The 16,200-nt window shown below is 34.3% G+C and overlaps 1 protein-coding gene across 5 annotated transcripts in view; it reads right to left on the bottom strand.

Moving 5' to 3' along the window:
- Window positions 1–7,769: 7,769 nt before the first annotated feature.
- Window positions 7,770–16,200, bottom strand: part of HSF2 (heat shock transcription factor 2) — a 32,182-nt gene continuing 23,751 nt past the window's right edge. For 2 of the 5 annotated variants that reach the window (XM_045544279.1, XM_045544280.1), the window contains exons 11-13: window positions 12,077–12,130; window positions 9,262–9,346; window positions 7,770–8,824 (exon numbers count right to left, since the gene is read on the bottom strand). In XM_045544279.1, the coding sequence (XP_045400235.1) occupies window positions 8,529–8,824; window positions 9,262–9,346; window positions 12,077–12,130 (435 nt within the window). In that variant the 3' untranslated portion in view covers window positions 7,770–8,528. Of the gene's footprint in view, window positions 8,825–9,261; window positions 10,107–12,076; window positions 12,131–16,200 lie in introns of those variants that run through there. The other 3 variants (XM_045544282.1, XM_045544281.1, XM_045544283.1) reach the window with 2 other exon arrangements.

The raw sequence follows: 16,200 nt of genomic DNA, 5'->3' as shown, positions 1-16,200 counted from the left end.
AGCAACTCAAATTTAGGTGGCTGTAGTAACACTCAGAACCGGCCACTTGAAAGTAATTGCCCATTTTCTGTTCCGATAACTGAATTGTTTTGAAGATGGTTTTTACCCTTATAGTTGTCTGTAAGTGACCCCTGAAGTTGGATCTAAATGTAGTGGTATTCTCACCCTAACGAGCCTTAAGTAGGTCGACTTGTTCAGTTTGGGGAATATTTTTAATATATTCCATTTCCAGAAATTTTTTTTAGTTGCCAATTGATGCTTCCCTTCATTTACTGACACTTAAGATAGTATAAAAATTTCCATTACTAAAAAATGTAGGACTCTACTTCTACTGTGAAAATACTACAACCCCTATGAGTTACCAAGTGTTAGTATATTTTATTTAATAATTACTTTGAAATGGTCTGAGTTTCTCCAGTATTTTAGGCAGTATAGTGCCTATAAAAGTCTCAGGCATTTATCCCAGATAAATAAAATCTTACGTGCACTCAAAAATCTGTACACAAGTGTTCATAGCAGCTTTACTTGAATAGCGAAAACTAAAAAACCCAGATGTCCTTCAGTGGGGGGTGGATGGTAATAAACACACTGTAATACATCTATACCATCAAATGCTACTTAATAAAAAATCAGTGAACTGTTAGTACATGCAACAACTTGAATAATAGGTGAAAACCAATCCCAAAAGATCACATACAGTATAATTACATTTATAGAACATTCTTGTAATGATAACATAATAGAAATGGAGAATGGATTGATGGTTGCTTGGAGTCAGGGATGAGAGAAGAGAAAGATCCTTGTGGATCATGGATTGTGCCTTTGGTGTTGTATCTAAAATGTCATTGCAAAACCCAAGGTCATCTAGATTTTTCTTCTGTTATCTTGTAAACATTTTATAACTTTGCATTTATGTCTGTGATCCATTTTAAGTTAATTTTTGTGAAAAGTGTAATGTCTGTCTAGATTCATTTTTTGCACGTGGATGTCCAGTTCCAGCACCATATTTTGAAAAGACTATCTTTGCTCCATTATATTGCCCTTGCCCCCTTTTCAAAGACCAGCTTACTATATGTAGGTCTATTCCTGGGCTGTCTGTTCTGTTCCATCGATCTATTTGTTTGTTCTTTCACTAGTACTACACTATCTTAACTAACTTTATAGTAAGTCTTGAAGACAAGTAGTATCAGTCTTCCAATGTCAGTTTTCTCCTTCAATATTGTGTTAGCTATTCTGGGTTGTTTGCCTCTGCATATAAACTTTAGTTCTTTGATTTCTTTCATCAGAGTTTTGTAACTTGCTTCATGTAGATGTTGTACATATTTTGTTAGATTTATACCTAAATATTTAGTTTTGGGGGATGCTTATATAAATGCCATTGGGTTTTTAATTTCAAATTCCACCTGTTCATTGCTAGTATATAAGAATGCAATTTATTTATTTATTTATTTATTTATTTATTTATTTTTGAGACAGAGTCTCACTATTTTGCCCGGACTAGAGTGCCATGGCATCAGCCTAGCTCACAGCAACCTCAAACTCCTGGGTTCAAGCAATCCTTCTGCCTCAGCCTCCCGAGTAGCTGGGATTACAGGCATGCGCCACCATGCCCGGCTATTTTTTTCTATATATTTTTAGTTGTTCAGCTAATTTCTTTCTATTTTTTTTTTTAGTAAAGACGGGGTTTTGCTCTTGCTCAGGCTGGTCTTGAAATCCTGAGCTCAAATGATCCACCCGCCTCGGCCTCCCAGAGTGCTAGGATTACAATCATGAGCCGCCATGCCCAGCCTTGCAATTTGCTTTTGTATGTTAACCATATCTCCTGCAACCTTGCTATAATTGCTTATGAGTTCCAGTTCTGTCTGTTCTTTTGGATTTTCTACATAGGTAGGTGATCATGTTATCTGCTAACAGAGACAATTTTTGTTCTTCCTTCCCAAGCACTATACCTTTTATTTCCTTTTGTCTTACTGCATTAATTAGGACTTCTGTTAACAGTGTTGAAAAGGAATGGTGAGAAGGGACATCCTTGCCTTTGTTCTGACCTTAGTAGGAAAGTTTCTAATTTCTCACCATTAAATAAGTTAGCTGTAGGATTTTTGGTGGATATTCGTTATCAAGTTGAAAAAGTTGCCCGCCATTCCTATTTTACAGAGTTTTTGTTGAATAAGGTTTGGATTTTGTCAGATACTTTTTTGGGATCTAATAATATGATCAAGTGATTTTTCTTTAGCCTGTTGATAATAAGATGGATTATATTGATTTTCAAATGTTGAACCAGCCTTGTATACTTGGGATAAATCCCACTTAGTACTGGTGTACCAGTATCTTTTATACATTGTTACATTCAATTTGCTAAATATTTTGTTGAGGATTTTTATAGCGATGTTCATGAAAGATACTGGTTTGTAGTTTTCTTGTAATATTTTTGTCTGGTTTGGTATTAGGGTGATGCTGGCCTCACAGAATGAGTTAGGAAGTATTCTCTCTGCTTCTGTCTTCAAGAATTTGTAGAGAATTGGTATAGTTTCTTAAGTGTTTAGAAGAATTCACCAATGAACCCTAGCGTTTTCTGTTTTGGAAGGTGATTAATTATTCACTTTCAAAAGCAGATATAGATTTATTCAGGGTGTTTTTCTGGTGTGAGTTTTTGCAGATTTTGTCTTTCAAGGACTTGGTCCATTTTATCTAGGTTATCAGATTTGTGGACATACAGTTGTTCATGGTATTCCTTTATTATTATAATGTCCATGGGTTCTGTAGTGATAACCCTCTTTCATCTTTGCTACGAATAAATTTGTCTTTTTTTCTTAGTCTGGCTAGATAGAGGCTTATTGGTTTTATTGGTCTTTCAAAGGCCAGCTTTTGGTTTCATCAGTTTTCTCTATTGATTTCCTGTTTTCAATTCATTGATTTCTGCTTTAATTTTTTTTCTGCTTGCTTTGGATTTAATTTCTACTTATTTTTCTAGTTTCCAAAGGTGGAAGCTTATAATACTACTTTTAGATCTTCTTTTCTAATACATGCATTCAATACTATAAATTTCCCTCTAAACAGTGCTTTCCACAAATTTTGGTAAGTCGTATGTTCATTTAGTTCAAAATACTTTTAAATTTTTCTGGCTATCTTTTTGGCCCATATGTCATTGAGATGTGTATTGTTTAATCACATTTTGAGATTTTCCAATTCTTTTATTGATTTCTAGTTTAATTCCCTTATAGTCTGAGACTAGACATTGTATAATTTCTATTCTTTTAAACTTAAGATGCATTTTATGGCCCAGAAAGCCATCTGTATTGGTAAATTTTCAATGTGAGTTTGAGAAGAATGTGTATTAAGTTTTTGGATAAAATAATCTAGCTATATATGTCAGTTATATCCAGTTGATTAATGGTATTATTGAGTTCAACTATGTCCTTCCTAATTTTACACTTACTGGATCTGTCCATTTATTTCTGATATAAAGGGTGTTGCAATCTCCAATTATAATAATGCATTCATCTATTTCTCCCTGTAGTTCTATTAGTTTTTGCATCATGTATTCTGATCCTTTATTCCAAGGTGTGTACATGTTAAGAATTATGTCTTCTTAGAGAATGGACTCCTTTATCACTATGTACTACATCTTTTATCCCTGATAATCCTTGTTCTAAAGTTTGTTATTCTAAAATTAATATAGTCACTTCTCCTTTCTTTTGATTAGTATTACCATGGTATTTTTTTCTCCATTCATTTAATCTATGTCTTTTCTTTTAAAATGGGTTTCTTGTAAACAACATATAGTTAGGTCTTGTTTTTTGCTCCACTCTGACAATCTTTTAATTGGTCCAATTGGACCACTGACATTCAAGGTAATTATTTGTATTTGGAGAAATATCTACCATAATGTTAACTGTTTTCTATTTGTTGCCCTTGTTCTTTGTTCCTGTTTTTATCTCCCACTTTTTCTGCCTTTTGCGGTTTTAATCGCACATTTTATATAATTCTATTTTCTCTCCTTTCTAGCATATCGGTTATCCTTTTTTTAGTGGTTGCTCTAGAGTTTGCAATATACATTTACACATAATCCAAGTCCACTTTCAAATAATAATATACTGCTTCATGAGCAGTGAAGACTTTATAGTAACAAAATAATCCTGATTTCTCCCTTCTGTCCCTTGTGTCATTGATGTCATTCATTCCATTTATAAGCATACTTAAGCATGGTTTATATACATACACACATATATGTAAGCACACATAACCAAATATTTTTAATGAACTGAATTAAGAATCAGTATTGTGGTTATATTAATTTTCTATGGGAATAAGTTGATATAACTTACTAGTAAAACACTACAGCTGGCATTTGGGGAAAATTTTAAATTAGTGATACAATTTAGTAGTTTTAAGATTACAGGTGTCTTCAAGTAGTTTGGGTAAAATACTTGTAGTAATTTTTTTATTTCATCAGTTTTCAAATTAATATATTTTTAAATTTCAGGTGCATTTATAAAATTCATTTTTTTTCATTCTCTGTGCTTTCTTTCTCAATCTTACTTAACAAAAGATTTTGTTTCAATAGTCTTTAAATAAACAAGCCCTAGCTTTGTGTTCTCACTTCCATCTTTGTTTTCTGTCATTGATTTCTGTTATTTTTATTTCCTTCCATTTTATTTGGCTTTATTCTATTGTTTGACTTAATCCTTTCTAACAAAAGCATTTAAGCCTAGATTTTTTTTTTTCCTAGATACCACTTAAACTGCATCTCATAAGTCTTGGTATGTAGGGGTATTTTTAAAGTCATTAACATGATTATTTTCAATTATTCTTGTTTGATCCAAAGTTTAGGTTTTTTTTGTGTTTTGTTGTTTTTTTTTTTTTGAGACAGAGTCTCACTCTGTTGCCCGGGCTAGAGTGAGTGCCGTGGCGTCAGCCTAGCTCACAGCAACCTCAAACTCCTGGGCTTAAGCGATCCTACTGCCTCAGCCTCCCGAGTAGCTGGGACTACAGGCATTCGCCACCATGCCCGGCTAATTTTTTCTATATATATTTTTAGTTGTCCAGATAATTTTTATTTCTATTTTTAGTAGAGACGGGGTCTCGCTCAGGCTGGTCTCAAACTCCTGACCTTGAGCAATCCACCTGTCTTGGCCTCCCAGAGGGCTAGGATTACAAGCGTGAGCCACCACGCCCGGCCCAAAGTTTAGTTCTTTTTCAATTTCCAAAAATGTTAAGGAATCTCGAAATGGTACTACTGGTTTCTAGTTTATTTGTATTATAGTCTGGTACCAATTTCTTAAAATTTATTGCCTGATTTTATGACCTAATGTGCCATATCAATTCTCAAAAAACATTTCGTGTGCTTAAAATGAAGGACTAGGCTCTAATTCTTGGATGCAGCATCCTATGTGTTAATCATGAGTGTCAGCTGGACATTCTTCCAGTCTAAACACCCTTTTTTCTCACACTGCTCTAAACTCCCCGAAGTATGCCATCTGTATGAAATACACACTGACACACCCTGAAAGAGTATTAGCTGTCTGTAAGTCACAAGCTTTTGTGGTCCTACTTTTATCTCCGTAAGGCAAAAGAAAGCTAGAGGTGGGATGAACATGGGGGTACCCTTTTGTCTTCACACTACAGTACTCGTTTCCCAGACAGAAGAGACTTCCTGTGGTAAACACAAGCTAGATTATTTTTAAAGAAACCAGATCTTCAATTCCCATGTGTACTCTCTTCCCTAAAAATTAATCTGCCTGAAAAGGTGCTCTGGACAAGGCACCATCCTCATCCCTTTTAACAATTACTCTTCATACTTAACAAAGCACAGATACACCTTTTATCCATTCTGAATCTTTCCAAGGCACTTTGGAAAATTTTGCAGATAATCAAAAAAGGGACACTTTTAAATACTGGTGAGAAAGAGATGTCACCAACTGGTTTAAAAAAAATCTTTGTAATTTAGGTGGTTTCTAATTTTTTGCTTTTCAACAAAATTGAAAGATCTAATTGAGTCACCAGTTGACAGATCACAAAAAATAACTTGATAATAGTGAATTCTGGGTATATAATTTTGAACAAGTTCAAAGAATTGAGTAACACTGCTATACAAAATTTTTCTCATCTACTTGTTCTGTATTATAAACAAAATTTCTTAGGACTTTAATATCAATAAAAACAAAAGTAGGAATATAACTGATACTTAATAACTATTACTATAAAAACCTGAGACATGTTTATCCCACTAAAAGATGTACTTCTGATAAAACCTTTTTGTTTAATAATAGATCAAAATTTGGACTATATTGTATTAGTAAAACAATACAAGTTATAACAGATTAACCCCCCAAAACTCTAGCAGAACAGTAATTGTTCCTCTCTCATCTGAAGTCTAAAATGAGTGTGGGTGGCTCTCTAAAGCAGTGATTCTGGAAGCCAAGTTCCTTCTTGATTGCATACCTTGGAAGCTACATAGGCCTTTGCATCAAGCCAGTGGTAGGTAAAGGGTATAGAGGATTGCATGAAGGAGATCTGGAAGGTAATCAGTTAAGCCTCTACCCACAACTTTTTATACTGTTTTGACCAGTTGTGTATTTGTAATTGGAGATAAATTTCTTAAATGCCTAGAGTTACAGGAAACAATTTCAAATTTAGTTGTAAAGACGTGTGACAGGATCATCAATGTATAACTTTCATGCATAATAAGAAAATTCTTTGAGGAAAGTGAAATGGATAATAGAGATCAAATCATTATGGTATTTACATTCCTTTAAATAAATTTAAAAGCAGCACATAACAATTGTATTTTAAACTGGCAGTATTACCAACATCCTAAATTCCCTTCCACTATTTAAACTTAAAATGAAAAAATCTTAAAATGTCAATTACCTCCCTGGTAGTTTTTAAGTTTTTCAAAATTCTTTTTAGAGTGCTTTTAGAGCTCCAAAATGCCCAAGGAGATGAAAATTGATCATATCCCACAATGAGAAAGGGAAGGGAAAGAGAAAAAGTCTCTTCAGTTTTCCCCATTCAGTTTCTAAACTCCTCTTATTACCTTAACAACCTTTAGGAAAGTGATCTCTTCAGGTCATGTAGAAACCTGTTTCAGGGTTTTGAATTCATCAAGATCCCAGCGTCAGAGTCAAGTACTTTGGGCTCTAACATCTTTCTAAGGGTTTCCTATCTTTCTGTGATAGGCCTTACTTTGAATATTTACATCATAGTAAAAGAAATTCTAAGACACTGAGATGTAATATGGCCTTTGAAATTCATCATTAAATAGCCCTATCCAATATTCAGATATTAACTGCAGTATTTCCAGCCCTCTACTTGAAGGTAGAATTCTTCAAGTGATAAAATGCCTTGGCCTTGCATTAAGTCTCCAAAATTCTTGTGAGCAACTTTCAAAAGGGAGGAGATTTGACTATTTCTCTTACCTTATGTCAGGGCAAAAATTAATAGGCCCTTGGTGGCATCCAGTGATAATGGTCTTACCTCATTCGGGACAATGAGAGGCACACTTCACTCAGTTTTTTATTAGAAATACAGAAAGCTAGCCAGTAAAATTTTTAACAAAGAACTTTAAAATACATTAAATTTAGAGACATCATTATTCCCTTGTAGCAATATACAGTCTGTTTTTTGAGATGAGGCACAAAGATGTTGGTATGACTCATATTAAGAATAATGGACAACAGACAGTTTAAAGCCACTCCCTCTTATGAGGAAAAAAAAATGTTTCATTCGTGAGGGTGTCACCTCTAAAGAAGACACAGAGCAGACACTACTACTCAACATCCATTATATTTATTTTACTAAATAGTATGGTTCAAAAAACACAAACCAGAAAACCTTTACTTAAAATTAGTCCAACTAAGTGGATGGGGTTGACTCCATCCCATTCCCCCCCCCCCCTTCTTTCTATGTATACGGAGCTGGAACCTTATCAGACAGTGAGCACTCTTGGAAACTTTGCCTTTCCTATTGAGTATGCATGAACTTTTTTGAACATAAATGAACTTCTCTGAACCAAGAGAGACAAATGAAGTTTTACAAGATACAGGCACTTTATGTTCCCAGTTTTAAAAATAAGCCAAGTGAAAAATATTTAATAAAAGTAACCGGAACAGAGAAAGCTTTAGGAGTTCTACCATTAGTTCAAATGACTTACACTCAATGCAAACAGACAGCATCAAACAAGTAAAACAAACACAAACAAAAGTTTAACTGGGGTTAATGGTCAGATTTGTTTAAAAAAAAAAACAAAGAATCCAATTTACTACAATTGGAGAAAAATGACCACTTGAATCCAACTTAAAGATATGCCAATAATGTGCATTAAATCTGTGTACTTATGCAGCTGAGTAACATCTGAAAGCTTTGCAAGAATGTGTGGTTAGTGAGAAAAAGCAAAAGGTGCTTTTATTCCACAGTATCTAATTAAACAAAACAAAGCAATTTACAAAAAAAAGTACCAAATGATACTTTAAAATAAATAGTTCATCATTTTGATGAATATATACATGTAGAGTCCACTTCTCGGGTATTTAGCTATCTAAAAGTGGCATATCACTATCCAGAGGTGCAGGAGCAAGTTCGCATAAATAAAACAGTGTAGCTTCACTAGCTTCAGCTTCAGTCAATGGCTCCAGGCGAACAAGCTTACTTTGGGTTGGTTCTGGGTCTAGGCTGCTATCCAGAAGCTCATCAACTTCTATGGGTTTATCTACAGAGGACATAACTTCTGATGATGCTGTTGTACTCCCCTGTTCAACAGTAGAAGCAGGGTTCCCATCAAGGAATGCAAGAAGTGGAAAGGCAGTGTACTGGATAAGCTGCTTATCTATAAAGATCAGAAAAACACTTTTTTATCACCAGCTTATACTATGTTCAAGCCGAAGGGAGAAAAACGAAAACAGAGATGTGCACATATGCAATCACCACTCTTACATAGCCAAACAAAAAATGACACGATGCTTTTTGTCAGTAAATTTTAAAATTTGCAAGTCAGAGAAGTTAGTCTTTACTCAACAATAAGAAATGAGGTTCTTTCAGTTCTCCTAAAGTTAAATAACAACAAACAAGCAAACCCCGCCCCCAACTTTAAGAACTGTTACCTCACCTATTCAATTGGTGGAACCTGAACACACTATACACAGAAGTGAAGCCAGCATATTTTTGTTCAATTGTTAAATATGACAAGACTTTCCTTGGTTTGCATTTGTTTCTACATAAGATTCAAAAAAATTCTATAGAAGCTAATACTATATCTATACCTACCTGGTTTGGATTTAGATTTTCTTCCCTCTTCTGAAACTGGCTGAACTACATTGTTCTTGGTAGTGTCTAATCCTTTATTCTCAGACTAAAAGAAAAAAAAAATATAAAAGTACTTGTTTCATATTTTATATGTTCCTGAAAAATATCAAAAAATAAAAAATTGATAACAAATATTGGTATATTATCTGAAACATATGCGAACGGGGAACATCAGGAAAAATGGACTACGGAGAGAAATTTGAGTAGAAGTATCAAGACTGGTTAAGAAAACTATTATTACCACCAAGGGGATGAAACAAAGAATCTGAACTAGAATGATAATAACTGTGAAATGGAAAGGTTATCTCAAATAGTAGAATAGACAGAATTTGTCAAGGGTAAAAGATGGGAATGAATCAAAAACAACTGGTTTCAAAATGCTAATTTAGAGATAACTCTTTAAGCAATTAAATTCAATTTTAAACAGTTTTGATCAAAAAATGTATTACATATATCACTCATAAACACCATACTTAGCATTAGCGAACATATGTAGAATAGCTCAGGATTACATGGTGACATCCTGAAAACTATTTGTCCCTATACTTAGAAGCCTCAAAGTTGAGGTGGTGCTTCTTCTTGTCCTTTCTGTGGCTCCTTAAGTTCCTTTCTATCCTTTAAATTGCTTCTTTCAACCACCGTCTTCTCTCCTTACATCTGATTGTGGTAGGGAAACTAAATCCTTAATGTTGTTAAATTCTTCAGTGTTCTTTTCAACGATGTTCAAATTCTGAGGTGCAGAGGTTCACAATTTTTCCTCAATAGCTGTAAATCCCAGACACCTGCAAGTCCCAGATATCTGCATGCTGTTTAAGTATACATGATACAATAAACATCTATAAACTAATTTTAATGATTCCCGATATTCATCAAAAAATGATGCAGTGTAAGTTTCAGGATTCAGAGAAGAAAATGGTTTCCAAAATATAATAAAAACTACTAAACCTTTCTAAAAAATTTGCAAAAATTTTTTTTTATCTTTTAGCATTCACAATACATACATAAACATTAATCCAATGATACCTATTTTTGCACTTCCTAAAATAGGTATTTTCCAAAGATGCTACTGTTATTCTAAAACATGAGAACCAGGATGACAAACGGGTTTCATTGTTCCAATGCAAATTCTCATTCATTACAGTGGCCACATAGATTGCTGTACTGAGGAGTATAAGGCATTCTGATTTATTAGGAAAGTGTTGTAATCCATGTCATATAATACCTGCCACAAGCAAGGGAATGACAGCTGATACGCTAATTATTTGAAAACGTTAATCTGGATTCAGAACTATGATGAAAACTCACTCTCTAATTTTTCCATAATATTGTAGAGCAATATCCAATTTGCTCCTTAACTGCTATTTCTGAAAACCGTATCCAAGCTACTGGTTTTGGGAATAAGGAAGATGATCCAAGAATAAAGAATGATTCAATGTCTACCAATAAAAAGTAAAGCACATTCTCTAAATGAATGTATGAGTCCATTCAACAGGTCTATCACTTAATAACATTCAACACCACCGTATTTACTGAAACACAGAGCTAAGGTGTTCCACAGAATCTTATAGTGTAAATCTAGGCAAATTATGGTCCATATGCCAAATTCAGCATACTGCCTTGTCTATAAGTAAAGCTTTACTAGAACACAGCTACACATTAAGTATTTGTATCTGCTTTTGCACTATAACTGCAGAGCTAAGTAGCTAAAACAGAGAACATACAGCCTGCAAAACCAAAAATATTTACTACTGGCCCTCTACAGAAAAAGTATTCTAACCTCTAATATAAATCATCCAGATACTGCATGTACAATCAACTTCCTAATTCACAATTTCATAAATCCTTTTAGCTCATGCTGTAATTTTGAAAATATAGGAAATCTGGTCAAGCTATCCTCAATGTTGATAGTCACGAACATTCTACCCCTATTCACTCAGATTTATTTGAGACGTGCTCCTTTTTGGACTTCAAAAAAAAAGAATAAAACTAAAATTCTGACTTTACCAATCTGGAACATGGACTTGATTTACCTTTATGTTCAATGAAAAACAAGGGTTACTAAACAATGTAGTATAAGGTAGAGGAAGTATATACCTATCCAAGACAATAAGTTATACTAAATAACAATGATTTACAAACATCTGCTCTAACAACTTCAAATTGTCCTTACTACTCACTAGGAAACCAGTTCTAAAGACTCTCCTGTCAGCATTTGCTGAGCCCAGGTTCCTGTGTTTAAAAAAATAATAATCTTTATTACTTAAAAAAAAAAAGTCCAAAACCCATACATCATTGTTCCAACTTACTTCTCCTCCAATTAGTAAAAATTCCTGAGTTTTTACCACATGTTAATAAAACAAAGGAACATATAGGAAAATATGGGTACCAGTAAATTTTCAATAAAAAATGCTGAGAAGTTGTTTAAAGAAGGAGTAAGACTGTAAAATGTAGCACATAAAACATGAAGAAATGTCAATCATTTATTTCATAGATATATACCTCAATATGCCAAGTTCAGTTACATGATCACCCAGCATCAAAAGAAGCTGATTTCATACTGGTAGTTAATCCCACAAGTTCCAGCAGAATTGGGCAATAACTTACCACATAACCAAAAGCTAATTTTTCATTTAGAATTTTATTATCTTGATCACAAACATTAGGTAAGAATATAAAATGCTTTTTGTAACTGGGAGTGATACTGCTCTCTGCTTCCTAGGGGCTTTTTTCAGATATTTATAGCTATGGGTCCTGAGCAACATGAATTAAAACTTACTTTTGTATTATTGATGTAATCTGTGGGACTCATCTGCACAGAACTAGTGAAAAGCTGAAAGACCAAACAAGAAAGATAAGTTTAAAAAAATATTAAAAAAGAATTGTGTGTTCAAAATTTGTATACAGCCAAGTTGGGTGAAGAGATGTAGCTCCTGCACTAGCAAGTTTACATACAGTAAACAAGTTTGGAAGAGAAAAGCAGGAAAGCAAAAAGAAAAACAAATAAAAGCAGAATAAGATAGCCCATGCATTAGACAGAATTTTATGTTGTAAGAATTTCTTATAAAACAGTGGGATAAATCACTTGAGACAATGGTGGTTTTCCCCACCTCCCCTCTCCTTCATGATTCTCTATTCAATTGCATTTCCTTTATTTTTTTTCTCTAAGTGCCTTTGGCCTTAAGTGGCCCAGGCTGAGATCTGTGCTCTGACACTAAGACGTCACTGAATACCTGCTAATCAGGTAAGTATTTTATAGAATCTGCTCTATGACAGTGTCTCCTAAATTATACCTCAAGCAGAGCCCTCTGACAAAATGGCAAATCTACTTGTTGGTTCTATTCATCTTACCTAGTGAGGGAAGTCAGTGCTAAGACAACTGCTTATTGTACTCCTCAGTCCAGCCAGTTTACAGATAAAATTGTTTAAGTAATAAGCTTCAAAGTCATTCATTACACAAGGATTTACTGAGCATCTAAGAAATAACTGTCATCATTAAGAATACAAGATAAAGATGTTATTCTTGCTCTCCAGGAGCTTACAATCTAAAGGATGAGGTAAGACCAACATGAAACAGTAATATACACAATCCAGTATTTTAACAAAGGATGGTGGGGCTCAACAGTACTAAGGAGTTAAGAGAATGAGAAGGGAGGAAAGTACATACAGACACACACACGATCAAACAAAAAGGCTTTGAAACAACTATGTAATATATATCAGTACCTGGATAATGTTAGGTTAGAACTTGGAAAGGTGAGGACGAAGGGTATAGTACATTCATATAACACTAGCAACAACAAAGAAAGTAAAGTATGTTCTAGAAATAGGTAAGACCATTGAATATAGAAATAACATAGAAGTTCTGAATTGAATAGTGAGTTATATACACAGATTCAAAAAGTACAGTGAAGTCAGTGGATCAGGCCATATCCTCTCAGCAATAAAGCCTTGGGAATGGCCTGACCAATGAAATAAGGTCATTTTATGAGAATGAGCACACCAAATGGTTTACAGGATAGAATGAAATGCAGAGAAGCCACAGGTAGATCCTTCTTCCATTCTCTCTGACATTAATTCTTCTCCTTAAAGTTCCACATTCACAGTAGTCCTATAAAAATCCCTGGCTTTTCCTTTTCATTTCCTCTTTCTCCTTTCATTCCAACTACCATTCCCAGAAGAGAAAAGACAGCTCAGATCCTTGAGACTAGATAGTTACACATGATAACTAATCTCTGCCAGTTCAGCCTGTTATTCTCTAACAGGCCTAACCAGATTTTGCCCCTACTGAGGGTGGCACCTGAGGAGGGCCAGCAGTGTAAGCTCCTGTCTTCCCCTCTTTGCCCCACAACCCGTACCCCATTGACTCAGGAATATCTTACATGTATTCCCAGCAGACAAATGATATACATCTTTGCCATTCCAGAAAACAAGGTAACTCACAGATTTTTTGTTTATGACAATACAGCATAATTCAAGGATGAAATAATGAGGCTCTTGAATGAGAGAAGCAAAAGTGGAAACAGAGAGTAGGGATGCCTTGTGAATACTATTTTAGAAAACAGACAGGACTCAGTGAGTGATGAGATAAAGATAAAGAAAGGGAAACCAAGGTGATTCTGTGATAACTATCCTGGGTGATTAAACAGAAGTCTGATACCACTATAGAAAATAAGAAAGCTATAAAGGGTAACTAATATAGAGAATAAAGCAAAGTATGGCATAGAACACAATCTGAGGCAAGATATAATCGATGATCACAAAGGCATGGAATTAGAACTTATGCCAAGTTTACTTTAGAAAATGCTAAGAGTTGGAGATATATATTTGAGAGCAATCTCACAAGCCAAAATCACATCACATAGGAAGAGTAGAAAAAGAAGGTAGAAAAAATAAAAAGGAGGATAAAAGATTGGGTGCATTGGGAATGCCCATAAGTTAAGACATTAGAAAAAAGAAAACCTCTTAGAGAAAATAGAGATGGTTAGGCAGACAGGAAAAGAACAAAAAAGTCCAGTGCCTCTAAAGTCAATGAAAAAAGTTCTGTTGTACAGAACACTCAATAATAATAGTGTTAATTATTTATAATTCTTGCAACAGTCCTTTATGTTAGGCAGTAGTCACATTTAATAGATGAGAAAACCAGGTAAGAGAGGTTAATTTTCCAAGGTTAGTAACGTAGCTAGTAAATAACATGAGTCAGTAATGGAACCCAGACTTATCTGAATCAAAACAAACCTTCTTCCACTAGCCCACTGGACTGATTTAGCAAAACAAACCAAAAAACCACACAGTCTACTTACAATGAATGGAAAACCAAGACAACACAGACAGCACAGGGTTGGAGTAAATAAGCACAACAATACAAGATTTCAGAAAAAAAACAGTGTGAAAAAGAGGTAACAAATATAACCACTCATTTCTAACGTTTTGTAGTGAAAAACAGAAACAAAATGGTAAATGAGCAAAATGTCAAAATGCTTGTTTTTTAAGAAAGAGAAGATCTGTACTATTAAAGGCACATGGGAAAGACTAAGGACAGAGAAAAAAATATATACAGACAGCAGGCAGCAGTATAAATTAGCTTTAAAGAGGAAGTAATAAGTATTTCCTCTAAGAAGAAAAGATATGAAACTGGAAACAGACACACCTTAGGAGAGGACCAGGGCACAATGAATTATCTTCTGTGAATAGGGAGGAGCTGGCTGGATAAGATCTTGAGGACAAGTGTGATAAATGTTCCAAAGTTGAATTAAAATGACCTAGTTAAAGACTGCAAAGATTTGTAAATGGCTAGAATTATGGCATTTGACTTCATTCTCAGTGATCTAAAGGGAGGATATTTTAAAAGGTCCCTGGATTCTAAAGTGGGGATAAGAGCTGATAGAATTAAGGTCTGTCAGGTTACCATTAACAACATGAATACTTAATTCACTTAATATAGTTACACAGGTCAGCATGGAAAGGAAATCTTCAAAGAAAGTGAAATCCACTCTCAGAGGTGCTGATGATTTGGAAAGGGTGACAGAGTCACAGATCACTGACAATGACTGATGAAAAGTACAGGAGTACAGTGGTAAATTAATGGACTTGAAATAAGATTGAGAGTAGAAAGGACTAATTCCTTCGGCCTCACTGAGAGGTTCTTAAAAGAGTAAAACTACAGAATCTTTTGATATGAGAGAAGTTGCAACTTAAGGCAAGAAACACAGAAAAAGGAGTAACAAAACTTTTCTGGATAAAAAAAGAAAGCGATTCACAACAGAAAATGGACAAAGGACAGAGAAAAAGATTCATCTGAGCAGGACCAGGCCATCTAGGAAGCTTTAGGTAAGGAAAGGAGAAATAGCAGGAACAAGAGGGAAGACAGTGAGAAAGGTGATTAGTGTCAGAAATGGTAGATAAGGATTCACAGCCCAGACAATATTGGAGTCAAGTTCATAGAGATGGTCGTGGAAACTGAAGCAGGGGAATCTTGGGACTAAAGACACAAAAATATAGCAAATATATTAAAAATATATTTGAATAGAAAATGTTAATTAATTCCCAAAGTATTAATAAATGTGTCCATGTTATTTCTTGGCTAAGTACCTCTATTACTAATTTTTACAGATTTCTATTCAGTAACAATTTATCCCAGAGCAAAACATAACACAGTGACAAGTCTAGGCAAGACCTGGATTTAATAGTACTGCTGAACAGATTTGATATGTTGTCACAGGGGATTAACTGAACTGCCCTATTCAGGAGCAGGTAGTGATTACCCTCCTTCAAAGTCCCAAACCCATGTGTTCCTTCTTTCTGATAAATAAAACCACCCATTTTAAAACAAGAAAATAAAAACAACAGTGTATAATACAAAAAAAAAGATGTGATCATTTTTAAATAACATACATAAATACA

This window comes from Lemur catta, chromosome 2 (assembly GCF_020740605.2).
Source record: "Lemur catta isolate mLemCat1 chromosome 2, mLemCat1.pri, whole genome shotgun sequence".
Lineage (NCBI taxonomy): Eukaryota > Metazoa > Chordata > Mammalia > Primates > Lemuridae > Lemur > Lemur catta.
This window is presented reverse-complemented; position numbering and strand designations above follow the sequence as displayed.